Raw genomic sequence first — 14,772 nt, forward strand, 5'->3', positions numbered from 1 at the left:
CTCAATAGAGTCTGTCTGTTCTTCTCAAATCTTGACAAGCAAATTGCAACTGATGTGTTCTTAAGGGAACATGAGTTTTTCCTTCTGATCATAGGTCTTAGTTTCTACCACTTATATTCAGATCTGGTAACAAACTTATTTCTTTTATAAGTGTATAAAATGTTTATTAAAAGCTAATTAAATGCTGTTTAGGGAGCAATCCAGTCATACAACTTGCCGTTGTTTTAAGCATGTAACAATGTCAGGCACTTAAGTTCCTTGTATAGTCAAAGCCAACAGGTTGTACTGTTCATCAAACTTCAAAAAGGATTTCTTAAGAAATTTTTGAAGCTACAGTTTGGGAGTTAACTGATAAACACTAATCTCTTCTAAGGTCTCTTAAGGCTTCAGTCCAGCAGAGAGCATTTGAGGCAGATACTCAACTTTACGCTACAATGATTGAATTATTCTCAGGCACCAGTGCAACCCTACACTGAAGTGCCTGGTTTTGATGCAAGAGTACATACTTTTCTTATGGCCCAAGGTTGCTCCTAACAAGTTAGCAACAGAAATACAATAATTTCAAGTGATGCAGTCTGTGCAAAACCAGGAGTAACTATAAAAGAATGAGTAGTGAGAAGTATAATACAGAGTCCTTAAAGGTACAATAAAAAAGAGGCACTTAAAGACTTTTTAGAACACCTAAGTTTTTTCTTGAGTTTTAAAGGTAATTTACATTCTTCTCCCCATTCTAAATTACTGACAAGGCAACTTGAAATGACTGTCTACAACAGTGGTCACATAAAACAAAACTTCAAATGTACTTGTGTGTCTTCTCTCTTTAGGAAGCATTTAAGCTCCACCAGTAGGCAGAACAGTGAGTTCAGCTAGTCTCAAAGAGGGGAGGGAAAGCAATAGCCGCACTTTTTTCTTTATAGAATTTATCACCTAGCTTTGGCCACATCCTCCTGGCTCTAGAACCAATGTCTGGGGGATAAGGGACTTGGGGGTACACTGTGAAAGCAAGGGAACAACCAAACATAGGAGACTCAATCCCCTCTCCACCAATAGAGAAGGAGGAGAGGGGAGAATATTCCTTAAATGCTTGCTGCAGAGAATTAGGCACATTACTCAGTGCATTAGCCTCTAAACTTCCACTTCTCTCTTCTACTAGGCAACAGGAGCACAGATGCATTCACACATCAGTCCCAATAAAATGCTCCCTCAGAACTCTATTCAGGGACAGCTGACATTCATCCAAACAGAAGGTTGATTAATCATGGGATAACAAAACCCATAGATAAGCACCACTCCCTTCAGATCTGAAACTCAGATTTTGTTGAGCTGCACACTCCATTCCTTCCAGCTTTTTAATGCTAAGTTTTATGTTGTGATGGGTGTGACAGATCTGGAACATCAGCTGCAGAGGGTGTGGGTGAGCAGCATGGTCAGGGGCATTTGGCCATCACTTTAGTATGTTAGAAGTACTAGCTATCATCTTTATGTGACACTATGAACATGAGAACAGGAAAAGTCTGGTTTCACATGGCCTGTCTCTTGACATCAACTAACTTTTTCATCACAAGGAGATGCTGTTAGAGCCTACAGGTTCTTCTCACTATAAATGTGCTGTCTATTAAGGACTGAACTCAAGCAAGCCATCTTTCAGCAAGGGCAATCCAAAAGGCTGTCACCCCCATCAGCTATTTTTACATAAGACCTTTAAACTTCTCCTCCTGCAGGAACAGACCTGGGCACATGGGGCAGAGCAAAATTGCAAAAAGCCTGGGCTTACTAAGCAGCAAAAATTGAACAATGAACCCCTGCCCCAGACTACTTGCAATTTTAACAGGAACAATGGAGACATGGTGCCCAGCAGAGCCCAGAGGAATAAAAAAAGGAAGCTTCATAATGACTAAGAACATGATGTTGAAATGTGAAGTATTGACAGGACCTATATTAAGATGTAAGAGAAACATTGGTTTTTATTACAACAAAGGATTCTAGGAAGCAAAATACAATTAATGAAACCAAATGCTGTAGCAGAGAATAGCAGGTTAGGAAAAGGTTATAGCACAGATTAAAAGGATCCAGTAGAAACATAAAGCTTCAAAGTAAAGTTTTGAACGGCTTTTGCTATACTCATTTCTTGCTCCTTTTCTGATTAAAGTATTGTGCTGAAGCATTCTCCCTTTAGCCGCCCATTTCAGCTTAAAAAGAAAGAATCGCATCTTCCTTTTATCTTAGGAAGAAGGCTGACATTAGAACAATTGGTAGGATACTTCTCTATGTCAAGCTGCTTCAGGTCAATACTCAGACCCCTTTTCAGTCAACCTTCCAGCAAAAGACCTTAAGAAAAGGTTTGGTTTTTAACATTTCACTCACTCAACTGCAATATCGGCCCATAAAATGCTATCAAATGGTTCTGCTTCATCATACAATGCAAATAGCTGCTTTTAGAAAGAAACTAATGCTCACTTAGTTCCTTTTCATTGATTCAGGGAGTGATAGCCAACAGCCAAAAAGAAAAGAAAAGGAGTTAAAAACTGGTGCAATCTAAACAGCAGTATTAACAGCGTCAGGTCCACTTCATATTCCTAGAACAATTTCATATTCAGGATCCACTTTGACAGTATCAATTTAAAAATATCCATAGCTGAATATTTTATACCCATCTGTCCCTGAAAGCAGGAAGGTGCTAGCCCTTTAATTTCCACTTCACAGAGCTCAACATGGTTTGTATTTACTCCAGTCGAGTAGGAATGTAGGATTCCGTACTTCCGGCTACACTCGCATCTAACCAGAAACAGCTGCATCTTGTACAGAAAGATTCAAAATGCTCTTTAACCAAATAAAATGAAAATTAAAGGGAAGAAGGAAGTGAGATCAGTACAATTTTCAGGGATGTATTATAACTTAGGCATGCTTCAGCTGTCAGGGCCAGGATTTTGCCTTAGTTTTCAAGGCAACTAAAACAGTTTGTACGAAAATAAGTTTCATGAGTCTGAGTACAGGACAGCAGGAGCTGCAGGACCTGTGACAAACACAAAAAATTCAAATCTTGCAGTTTTGTATAGATTCTTGTTTCTAATCCTCTAATAGTAGGAGCCCCGTAACAAGAACCTAAGTAAATACCATGTTCAAGGTAGCACATTGAACTGAGAAAACAAAGACTTTTAAAGTGAAATAAGAGATCTGGCAACTTTAAACTAATTACCTTGATCTCAATACTCCTCAAAGACTGAATAGATTTTAGAGGAAAGACTAATCAAGGACATCCAGACAACTGTGTCATAGACAGGTCACCTAAGAATTGTTTTTAGTGGGTAAGCTTCTAATATATTACTTACAGGATAGCAGAATGTATCTGTTCTGTTCCTAGCTAGGTACTTGTTCATTGGCAGCAATAGGGATAAGTAAGAGTATGAATGTCTCTTCTTTACCCAGATCCTTGACTGAGAGAAGAGTTGTGGATTAATGCAAGTGCAAACCTAGGCACCAGATGACGCAGTAACTAAGTGCCTCCAAAACGTTGCATTGTATCAGGCATCCCTGGCATAAGAAGATTAGTGTTTTTAACACAGAGAATGAGGCTCAGAATTAGTCATTTGAGCAGAGATACTAGATACATGGGCACACAACTCATTACCATAAAAGAAAGGGTGGTAACAATACCCTAAGTAACTGTCAGGTGTGCCTGGGCCACTTTAACTGGGGGCAAAGGGAAGGAGGGAGTTTTACCTTAGTGGATCAGGAGGCCTTCTGTGAGCACAGTTCCTTCCCGCAAGCTACAGAGTTTTCTCCCTGCTCCCAAAACTCACACAGGAAATGCAAGCAAAAACTCTTTTGCATAGTAATGCAACATACAATTTGCTACTACGCAGCTTCTCTATTGTTTGCATTCATCTTAACCAATCTAAAACAGAAGAGTGCTGGAAGGGACCTTCAGGAAGTACTTTAGTCCAGGCCTCTCTCCCCATACAGCACACATACTGGTTGTCAGTCTATTACAACAGGTTAGCACCACTTGCCCTTAGGTGACACACCTCATCTTCCGCAGCACTGCACTGTCTGTTTGAGAGTTTCTATCATGTCTGATAATTCAATTTATACTTATCCCTTATATTCAGTTTTCAGAGTGGATAAGGCAGATAGTTTCTTGTACACCCTGTGTCTTTTCACAACAACATGACACTGAGTCACATTTGTTTGGTGTTCAGCTTCAACATACAGTTCTTTTTCCACCTAAACAATTCTTCCCTTTCCCCTCCATGTTCCACTTCTGCTGTTAGTCACTGCTGCCTTCACACTAAGCATTTCTTTCTTGCACTGTGCCTCTTTTTCCCCCTTGGGCTATTTCAGGTTGTCAAGAACCTTGCAAATTCTCAGCCTGTCCTCCAGTGCACATGGAGACCCTCTCAACTTCATGTTACCTAGAAGTTTAATAAACAAATTCAGTTATGTCTGCCTCCAGTCAGCAAGGCAGTTTCAAATTCTCAGTTAGAAAAAAAAATATTAAAAAATTAATCTCTTGGAATGTTAAAGGTTTTGCCAGATCTTTATGCAACACATTTTCTGAGATACTCGACCAGACCTTATTGAATTCTAACAGAGACAGAAACAGACATCTGCCGTAATGACAATTTTTGTGAGAATACCTGACAGGCACTAGATTGTATTTGTTCAGTCAGATGTTTCTGCATCTGCTTGCTTCTTTCCCTTGTACATTTTAATCTCTGCAAGATGTTTGTTGCAACAGATTTAGTGTAACACAAAGCAGAGTGTGAAACTCAGAGCCAGCAATGCAGAGATGGCTCCTGCCTCAAGAAATTGCCTCTCATTCATGAGAAGAAACAAAGAGGTAAGTCTGACAGGGAACACAGTGACCGAGGCAGGCCCCTGCCAGGCTCAGGTAGCCCCTAACTATGCACAACCACGAAAGGCACCCAAACCACCACAAGCTGGTACCTTGTTTCATAGACAAGAAACAAACGGCAAAGGCAATTTGAAGCAAAAGGGATTTGCAGGGCACTTATGAAATAGAAAGTTAATGAGAAGACAGCATTATCTCCCAGTTACTCTCAGGCAGCAGCCAGGCTCTCCATAGCTGAAGGGAGGGCTGGCTCCCAACAGCTCGAGCTGTAGGGACAGAGCAAGGAGAGCTCAGAGCCATTGTGAAGTGGTCTGGAAGAGCAGCCCAAACAGTCAGCACTGAATTCTTTCTCAACACCTCTTTTGTGAAAGAGATATTACAGAAAGCCATGGTGTTTGCTTAAGAGTTGGTTACAAGGAGCTGCTGTCAGTGCTCTAGGGACCACTACCAGCCCCCCCTGGCCCAGGACCTCATTGCAGCCATCAGTCCCTGTCCTAGCTAGGCTGGTCTCCAGCTCCTTACAGCCCTGCCCAGCCATGGGCTCTGCCAAGCCAGGCCCACATCCCAGTCTGGCCTTGGCCTATCCCCAGGGAGGTGCCAGATGCCCAGGACTGGGGCAGTGGGACAGGCCCTGGCTGCCAAGTCCTGCCCTGGCAGACCCCTATGGGAAGCCCCCATAGCACCTAGCCATGAGGGAGCCCCCATGGGGCAACATGACAGGCAGGTAATGTAGAGGCTTGACAACCTGCTTCAGACCATCTCTTATGTTTAAGCATGAGTCATTACCCAGTAGTACAGAAGCAGATGAAGAAAGGCCTTTTTGAGAGGGTCATTCCTTATTTATCAAGTACAACCCCATCAAGTGGAAAGAGCAAGATGTCATTTACTCCAAAAATCCATCACTCTTTTCCCAATGGGGGAAGATTCATGACATGCTTAAAATTGCCTGCTTTCCTTACCCTTAAAAGAAAGGACTGAGATTATTTGCAGCAATGTTAGCACCTTGAAAGTAGCTACAGATCACTCAAAGGCACTTCAAGTCTTAGTGTTTAATTTATTTTAATTTCAAAGCCAGCAACAAGGAATTTACGCAGATCTCACAAGTAGAAGAAAGATATAGACTTGTTGGAGAGGGTCCAGAGAAGGGCCACCAAGATGATCAAAGGCCTGGAGCACCTTTGCTATGAAGACAGGCTAAGAAAATTGGGGCTGTTAAGCCTAGAGAAGGCTCCAAGGAGACCTTAGAGTGGTCTTCTAGTATTTGAAGGGGGCCTACAGGAAAGCTGGGGAGGGGCTTTTCATCAGAGAAGAGATACTGATAGGACAAGGGGTAATGGTTTTAAACTGAGAGAGGGGAGATTTAGGTTAGATATTAGGAAGAAATTCTTCACTCTAAGGGTGGTGAGGAACTGGAATGGGTTGCCCAGGGAGGTTGTTGATGCCCCACCCCTGGAAGTTTTTAAGGCCAGGTTGGACGAGGTTTTGTGCAACCTGGTCTAGTGGTAGGGTTCCCTGCTCGTGGCAGGGGGGTTGGAACTAGATGATCTTTAAGGTCCCTTCCAACCTCAATGATTCTATGACTCTCAGTATAAACCTTCAGACATTGTATTTTATTTCGTCTCAAACTAACCAATAACTACATAACAGGACAAGTTCTTAAGTAAGAAATAACTATGATGGCCAAGAAACGATGAAAAGCCTTTTATTTTAGGAAGGTCTTCTTATTTAATGTTCCTATTCACAAACACGTACCAGCAAGCTAGAATCCCTTTGAAAGGCTAAATAAAAATTTATATCCACATATGTATGTATATCCATGATCTAACAACTCGGCATGACAGATGTAAGAGCATCTTATACTTTTCAAGATAATCTTGGGAATCTCTTCCCCCAAACCAAAAGTGGTTTATTTTTGCCAGGCTGCTGCAGCAAGTGAAGGCTTCCGAGCCACCCCTCTGACCCCTGGGGAAGGCTGGCCACCTCTCATCCTGCAGTCCAGTTGAACTGTTTTCCCTGTACTGGATCAGAATAAGTAAAACTAGATCTCCATCCCAAGTGCTGTAAGCCACTGAGTTCCAATACATACACCCTCTTCAAAGTAGTTTTTCAGAGCATGAATTTACAAGATGAACATTGCCCAAGCCCATTATCAGCAGGGTGCATCCAGCAGTAGACAGCATCATGACATCAATGGGAACAAACACACACCCACAGCTGAACCCAGATGGCATACCTACAAGTACTACCCACCGGGAAGTCACCAGCACCTACCTTTCAAAAAACCCAGAGATGACTAAATGCATTGGATAGTCAGACTTTCCACAACAGCAAATTTCATAAGTAACTTTAAAATAGAAATATGTTACCATTTTTTGCTCCAATTTAATCTTCCATACACACCCACCTCTGCCATATGTAATCAGAAATGAATCACAGTTATAACAGCAGGTGCTTTAAGTCTTTTTTATGCTTTTTCTCCACTAGAAGTAACACTTCCATTTGTGCCCACTGATAGGCTTGCTGTATCTTTTATCTCAGTTTAGTATTCTTCCCATCCAACACACCACTAATTGCCCCCATCCATAGAGACATACACAAGATTCTTTGCTTCTGAGTCTCCTGTGTACCAGAAGACATGATTTTTGCATCCTTAGAGTGTGCCTCATCAACTACACTTCAGTTTGACCAGTTTTCAACTGCACAGCTTTGTATTTTTTGCTGAATAGAAGTTGTTTGTTTTTGTTCTTTGTCTTCCTTAACGGAAAATACAGTTTGTCAGCATAGGCCTTGTAAATCCCTCATGCTGCCCAAGAAAGCAGAATTGAAAGCATGTTTGCTATCATGTGCCACTAATACCAGTTGTCTTCATACAAAATCAGGAGATAATCCAGGAGTAACTTACATAGAGCCAGAATAAGCTAAGAAGTCTTCCAAGCCTATTTCCCTGCAGTCCCTCAGTATAGGAGCTCTGGCTTCGTTTTTAAAAGACCTACTCAGTTCTGTGTCTGTTCATTTTCAGATAGAGCCAGTGACTGATTAACATCCTGTTCTTTATGGAATATGAAGTGGGAGCTTGGATAAGCTCTGAATCAGGATGCCTTGCCACAAGGAAGCGAAACATCAAATGCTAGTATTCTCAGGCATTCCTTTCCAGTTCATCTGTTCTGTGTTCTAACAACATGTCCAATTTTTGGCAGTGTTTGGAAGGATGAGGTATTTTAGGGATTAATTTCCACTGACCTCTAGATAGTAGCTGTATCCACAATTACCTCTTCTTTGGGAAGCACCTTGTATTTCCAAACTGCTAAATCCATCCAAAATTTTAAAAACTTGAGCATAGGTAGGAAACAAAACATATACACGAACAAGCACAATTAAAAGAAATTTCCAGCTTCTTTTAAGTATATGACATACATACAGGGCAGCTTCCTGTGTCCTAGCAGTTTACACAGAATTAGCAAGTCAACTCCATGCTTAGCATCCTCATTAGACTCAGCAGAGAGGCTAATTTCCTCTCCAGGTTGACTCGGAAGTATGCAGACCACGAAATTGCTAGTTATACTGTTTCTGACAAAGGGACATGAGTAGGAACTAATCTACTTATTGTAAATGACCCCATCAATAGCTGCAAGGGGAAAAAGACTCATTAGATGCAGTAACAGATGTAGGAATAAATACACTTTTTCTCTTAAAAGGCTAGGTTGTGTCTATGGAGAAGACCTTGATCTGCAGTGCTTACAGATTTCCATCTCTCAAGCACTGGCCAAAACTGGTTCTCTGTATAAAAGCAGAGAAGAACAGCTTTTTCTGTTAAGTTTATCAACACTAGGTTATTCTCCAAATACATGTTCAATAGCAAAGACGTGGGCAAAAGCAGGAAGGTAACACAGATAACGAAGTTGCACTAAATTTCAGAATCAATAAGGCTGTCATGACCTGCATCACTTCAGTGATGACGGAAGCAGGAAAATGTGCTCTAAACCCAGTAAAACCACTGAAAAGAACATTTTGATCTTGTAAGACATACGAGATATTGAGCCTTTGCAAAATTTGCTTATTTAGCAAAACTTCAAACATGTAAGTCATCCTATAAAAGATCTGCAAAGTTGTAGTGTACATCTTTGCGATATATTTATCATAATGATAGCATCACAATACTTCTGGGAAGATGTAAGTAATTTCTACTTAGAACGCAAGAATACAATCTATAGATATGCATTTTTTCCAGTGTTTTCTTTGGTTATGCAAGTCTCTGATGACATTAAGTAAGCATGAACAAGTCACATCAGCAGCACTTTATCCACTTACAGTCAGAGAATTTGGCCCAGATATTTCTGAAGGAGAATCTGGCATAAGCAACTAAGTAGCTTTCATAGCTTTGCTTCCTCCTCTGGAATCTTTAGGTATTGACCTCAATCTTATAAGACTAAAGCCTTCAGATTCAATTCAGGACTTGATCCAAGATCACCACCACTGTTAGACTGTAGCATGTCTATGGCCCTTTTATGGCCCACCCTGACTCAACAGCTCTTCCTCCTGGCTCCCTGCTGCTGGAATGCTGCCTTCACTTCTGTCTTTCCACACACTTGGGAAGACTGCGCATTTGATCTTCCCCTACATCCTGCAAAGACCTCCTACAACTCTCTGCCCAGTTACAATTATAGCCATTCAAATAACAGCTAAAAGCCTTTCTTCCCTTACCTGTATCACTTTACTCTCCCTTGATTATTTAACTACACTGTTTAGCTCTGCTAAAGCTATTCAGAACACAGGTCAAATAAACAACTCCATGCTAAATCCATACATATTGTAGTGTGTTGTATGATTCACTGGAGACTAACTTGAAGGAACTAAATTAAAGTTTCTTCATAAAATAACAACACTACTGACAAAAATCCAATCAAGAGTCAAATCCTATCAGCTGACATGCAATCAGACATCAGTGATTAAGCAAGAAAAACCTTTTTTATTGTGAGGGTGGTCACATCCTGTAATTTAAAGCTGTGCCTTGCTTCTCTGACTTTAGCTGGCACACAGTGTCATTTCATCTCTCAGGTAACATACCCTCCCTTATGCAGAAGATGACCTCTCATATGGCAGCCATGTGGGACTGTTTCCCACAACCTGGTCTTTCTGGAAAAGACCATTCTCATTTAATAAAATAAAATAAAATTTTTAAAACTACTTTAAATAGTCATTTAAGCCTGTTCAAGGTGACAAAGAGAGCCTGATTGCTAGACATGGTCTATGTCCCTGCGAGCATGCTGTTCTACGAGGGCATGTTTTTCAAAGATGGTAACTTACAGCACATTTAGTATTTCAGACAAATACTCTGGAAATCCACAGAAAGCTAGTTACACTCTTGAATTAACTTGAAGAGTTTTCATGCTCTTTTAGCTATGAGCTTTCTTAACATTTTCTCCTTGGGTCTAGGCTTAAGAACAGGGTTTGGAGGACATAGAAAATGAAGAAAACAGTAGCACTGATTTGCTGTAACTTTGAGGTCTTCAGCATTAACATTTGTTCAGATTTTCCTGCTGTCGTTATCACCCTAAAACACTATCCCTAACTGTAGGAAGTGCTCTTACATCCAAGTTCCCATTTTCTGGTCACTGAACTAGATGAATATACGAAGCATTGGACTCTACGAAGAGAACACAAGCTACACCAATTCAGGAACATCAAGCTGTAGCAGTACTGGAATATTTGCACCTTCCAAGACCTTCCACAAAGAAAGACCAGGATGAACAGTGCCTCTAGCTATTATGGAGTATTTCCTGACCAAAGTACTGAGCTAACAAGGCAAAGCACCATGCAAAGTCACCTCATTCTTGAAGGAAATCTGAGGCAAAAGCAATCAGAAATCAAGGATTTGCATTGAGCAACTGGCACTTAACACCTTGTTACTAAAGTATTAATAGTTAACTCGTTCTCTCCATTTAGATTATGCTTTCCCTGCCCTGGCAGAAATTTTTTCTCATATTCTTTCTGCACTTTCACAACGTACCCTGTCCTGCTCTCAGGACAAGTCCTGCCCCCAGGTTGTTCCTCCTTCTGGAACTAAAGTACTGTTTGGACAGAGGTTAGAACTCCTTTCCTAGGGGCCTCTCTACCCTGTGGATTCATGTGAATGTGAAGAGAGATGCCAAAGAATGACTGCATCCAACATTTGATCAGGGATGCAATCAACCTTTTAAACTCACATGTTGACCTACCCACAGTAGCGATGCCATCCAGTCACTTCTATCCTGACACAAAACTCAATACACACCCTTCCAAGTTTTTCAGAACCTGCCACATAACCAAGGCAGGCATCACCACAAACACACGCAGTGACTGACTGCAGAGAGAGTCCATCCTGAACCATCTAACACTGCCAGCAGCCCCCAACACATCTGGGCCTCCAGTATATTTTTGAGCTGAAGTATCAGTTACACTATGCTTAGACCTAATTCTAGGGATGGATACAATACTTTTTTTAATACATCAGTTTAATATCGAGGCTGAGGAGGGAAAACCAGTATTAAGTAATTTACTCCAAAAATTAAAAAAAACCCCAAACATACAGTATATCTTATAGCTAAAAGGACCACAACAGTTTTGTAAGTTGCTCTTTATATTTTTTCTTGGGAGCTTTAGCTCATTCTCATTAACTAACTTAAACCTTTTACTCTTCTGCACCTTCACTTTCATGGAGCGGCAGTCTCCCAAACCAAACAGCTTGACACTTAAGTTTGATCCTAGTCTGATTCAAGGATTTAACTCCAGCAATGACATAGCTGAAGTCTCATGAGACTCCAGTCCACAAGGACATCTGTCTTCTGGCATCACATGACGTCAGGCACCTGCCCCTAGGATGTCAGGCACCTGCCACTCTTGAGATTTTGACCAAAAAACTGCGGTCTGAAGTTTTGGTGCTAACCAAAGTTTTATCTTGGTCTCAGGAAAAGCTCTTTATTTAAAGCTCAGAATCTAGAAAGAAAGGATTCTTACAGCAAACACCTTGGAGCTGAGAATATGGTTTTGCCTGTGCTCAGTGTCTGACACTGCATGTCTTGCTTGTACTCTAGTGACTGAAAGATGTGCTGTTCCTGCAAGGAACAGCTGTCTTCACCTCAGTGGAGACCTTTTCCTCAGCACATATGGATCTGAACTCTTGGGTCAGAACAGTGTCCAATGAAGTAACAACTGAGCCAGTAAAAGTACGTTTAGTGTAACTCCAGTTATGATATATGCATGGTCTAAAACCAGTCAATCTACAAACTAGAATCATAAGAGCTTACTTATACATAATGCAGTAGTTTCCATAGCTTGGAATTTCAGTAGTCAAAATAAAAATCTCTCAGAGGGCACACATTTCACACATATCAAATCATGACACTAACTGAACTTCTGACAAACCACATCACCGTGCTATGAACAGCAGCAGCATCTACCATCATCAGAATGAAAGGGCAGCAGCAACTTCTTTTCCATCTATTACTACAAAGAAATATTCACAGCAATATCCATACACTTTCCTCAAGGGATGTCTGCATCTATTTCTGACAACCATAAATCAGAATCCTTTATTTCAAAGGAAATCTGAATTATTGAATTAATAGGTCATCTACTTAATTTTTTTCCAAACCAGCACTAAAGTCCTGATGCCATTTCTGTTAAATGAATATTACTATAAAGTAATGATATGAAGAAATAAGCCAGAAAAGGCAGAGAAATTAAGTGATAGATGACATTGAAATAGCATTGTATTATGAAGCCTTTGGTCCAGAACCTGATCTTAGATATGCTTGGAATAAGAATCCTCAATAAAACTTCTTATAAAAGTTCTTATAAGACGCACAGCAGCTTGATATTTAAACATTTTACAGGGTCTAGCTATTTCTAGAAGTAGATGCAACTTCTATTTGCACATTTGTCAGAAGCATGATAGAACTTCCCCTGGGCTCCAGTGCTGGCTCCACCTTACTCCCCCATCCCACACTGCTTCCTCAGATAGGCTTTTCCCTGCCCTGTTGCACAAATTTCAGCACCAAGTGTAGCAGCACTCTTGTGCATTTACCCTTTAGCAGAAAAATAAAGGAACTAAACACTACCAAAGAACAAAACCCCAGCCAGTGAAGACGAGCAGCGTTAAGACAGGCAAACTGTAATCTTGAGGATGACAGCAATCATCACACCCTGTTCTGAGATGCAAGTGTTTTATTTCACATCCCTGCTCTTCATAACCTTTTATTATGATTATTATTATTGTATATTGCAAAGCCTGGCCGCTACACCGTCACGTCGGCTGTTGAGGCCTGCAGACAGACACGCTGTAATGCCTCCCCGGGCAAACCCGTGGTGCAGCTTGCTGCCCAAGCCAGCCCACGGGGATCTCACTGCCGTGCACTGCTGCTGCACGTCACGAAGTGTCATCTCACCACTCGGTCGGTACTCCCTCTGGCCAAAAGCCACGCAAGAAGGGTTAAGCTCAGGGACAGGTACACGGGGAGCCCTGCAGCCCGAGGGAAGCCCGGTCGCGCTCCCCGAGCCCTGCTGCAGAGCGCAGGGCAGGTCCCCCGCCTCGCCCCACCTGCCAGCGAGGAGCCACCCGCCACACCGGCGCGCAGCCAGACACGGGCGCCGGGCAGCACGCCCTGCTCCGGGGGGACCCCTGGGTCTGTCTGCGCTCGGGGCAGCGCCGGGCAGGGGCTGCCTGTGACTAAGCACACGCGGCCTCGCCTCGGCCGGGCTCTCCCCGCAGCAGGGCGGCCGGCCCGGGGCACCTGCGGCCGGACAGGGGCAGGGCCGCTGCCGGGAGGGCACCGGGCCCGCCGCCCCCGCCGCCCCCGAGGCCAGAGGCCAGGCCCCAGCGCGGGCCGACAGCCGGGCCCGGAGGAGCTGCTTTCCTCGGCGCCGCCGGGCACGGCCCTGCCGCAACCCAGGCCTGGGCGCGGCGCTCCGGACACGCCGGCGGGCACCTCCACTCCCGAGGGCTGCCCGGAGCCTCCCCGCATCCCGCCGTCCCCTGTCCCGGCATCCCGCCCCCCACCGTACCGCTGCCATCCTTGAAGTGAGGGGGTGGGACGTCTCGCAGCGAGCGGGTCCAGCCCCCCTTCTCCGCTTCCTCCTCCTCCTCCTCCATAGGGCCGGGGCCGCCCGGGACGGCGATGGGGCCGCCGCAGACCTGCCGCTGCCGCCGCCGCTCCGCCGGCGTGGCCGCCGCTCGGGGGGCGCGGCGCCGGGCCGCCCTAACCCGCGGACCCGGCCCCTCCGGGCGCCCCTCGTCCTCCTCCTCGTCCTCCTCGTCCTGGGAAGAGGCGGCGGAGCGGGAGTCAGATGAGGTGCTGTAGAAGGGGTTCCCGCTGCTGTCCTGCCCCGACTCCCCGAAGACGTCGTCGGAGATCTGCAGGCTCTCGTAGCGGGAGCGGGCCGCCTCCAGCAGGGACAGCGCCTTCCTCCGGGCCGGCCCGCCGCTGCCCTCCGCCATCATCTCGGCCGCCGGCAGCAGCCGCCCGCGCTCCCCTCGGCCCGGCTCGGCCGGGTCCTGCGGCCGCAGGCAGCAGCCCAGCAGCAGGAACGGCTCGGGCACGGCAGCGGGCAGGCAGGCACCGGGGGTAGCCCCGCCAGCGCCGAGCCCTGCCTCCCGCTCCCGCCCGCACCACCCGCCCCTGTGTGTGTGCAGGGACATGGGGGGAAGGAGCCAGCTCAACATCTCCAAGTACCACATCCAGCCAATTACCGCGGCAGTCCGCGCCCGGGAGGTGGGGTTATATGGGCGCCGCGGGCCGCCGCGGGCCGCCCCCCGCCCGCCCCGCCGCCCGCCCCGCCCCGCCCCTTTAAACCCACAGCCGGGGCTGCGGCGGGGCTGCCGCCGCCCCCCGCCGCCGGAGGGGTCCCCGCCCCGCCCCGGCCGAGCTGTCCTGCCGCCCGCGGTG

General features: G+C 44.8%; 1 protein-coding gene across 1 annotated transcript in view; it reads right to left on the reverse strand.

Moving 5' to 3' along the window:
* PGBD5 (piggyBac transposable element derived 5) overlaps positions 1-14,490 on the reverse strand; it is a 68,504-nt gene extending 54,014 nt beyond the window's left edge. Inside the window, exon 1 of the mRNA XM_051615187.1 lies at positions 13,892-14,490. Within this exon, the coding sequence (XP_051471147.1) occupies positions 13,892-14,327 (436 nt within the window). The 5' untranslated portion in view covers positions 14,328-14,490. The remainder of the gene's footprint in view (positions 1-13,891) is intronic.
* Between the last annotated feature and the right edge of the window lie 282 nt (positions 14,491-14,772).

The sequence above is a fragment of the Apus apus genome, chromosome 3 (genome assembly GCF_020740795.1).
Source record: "Apus apus isolate bApuApu2 chromosome 3, bApuApu2.pri.cur, whole genome shotgun sequence".
NCBI lineage: Eukaryota > Metazoa > Chordata > Aves > Apodiformes > Apodidae > Apus > Apus apus.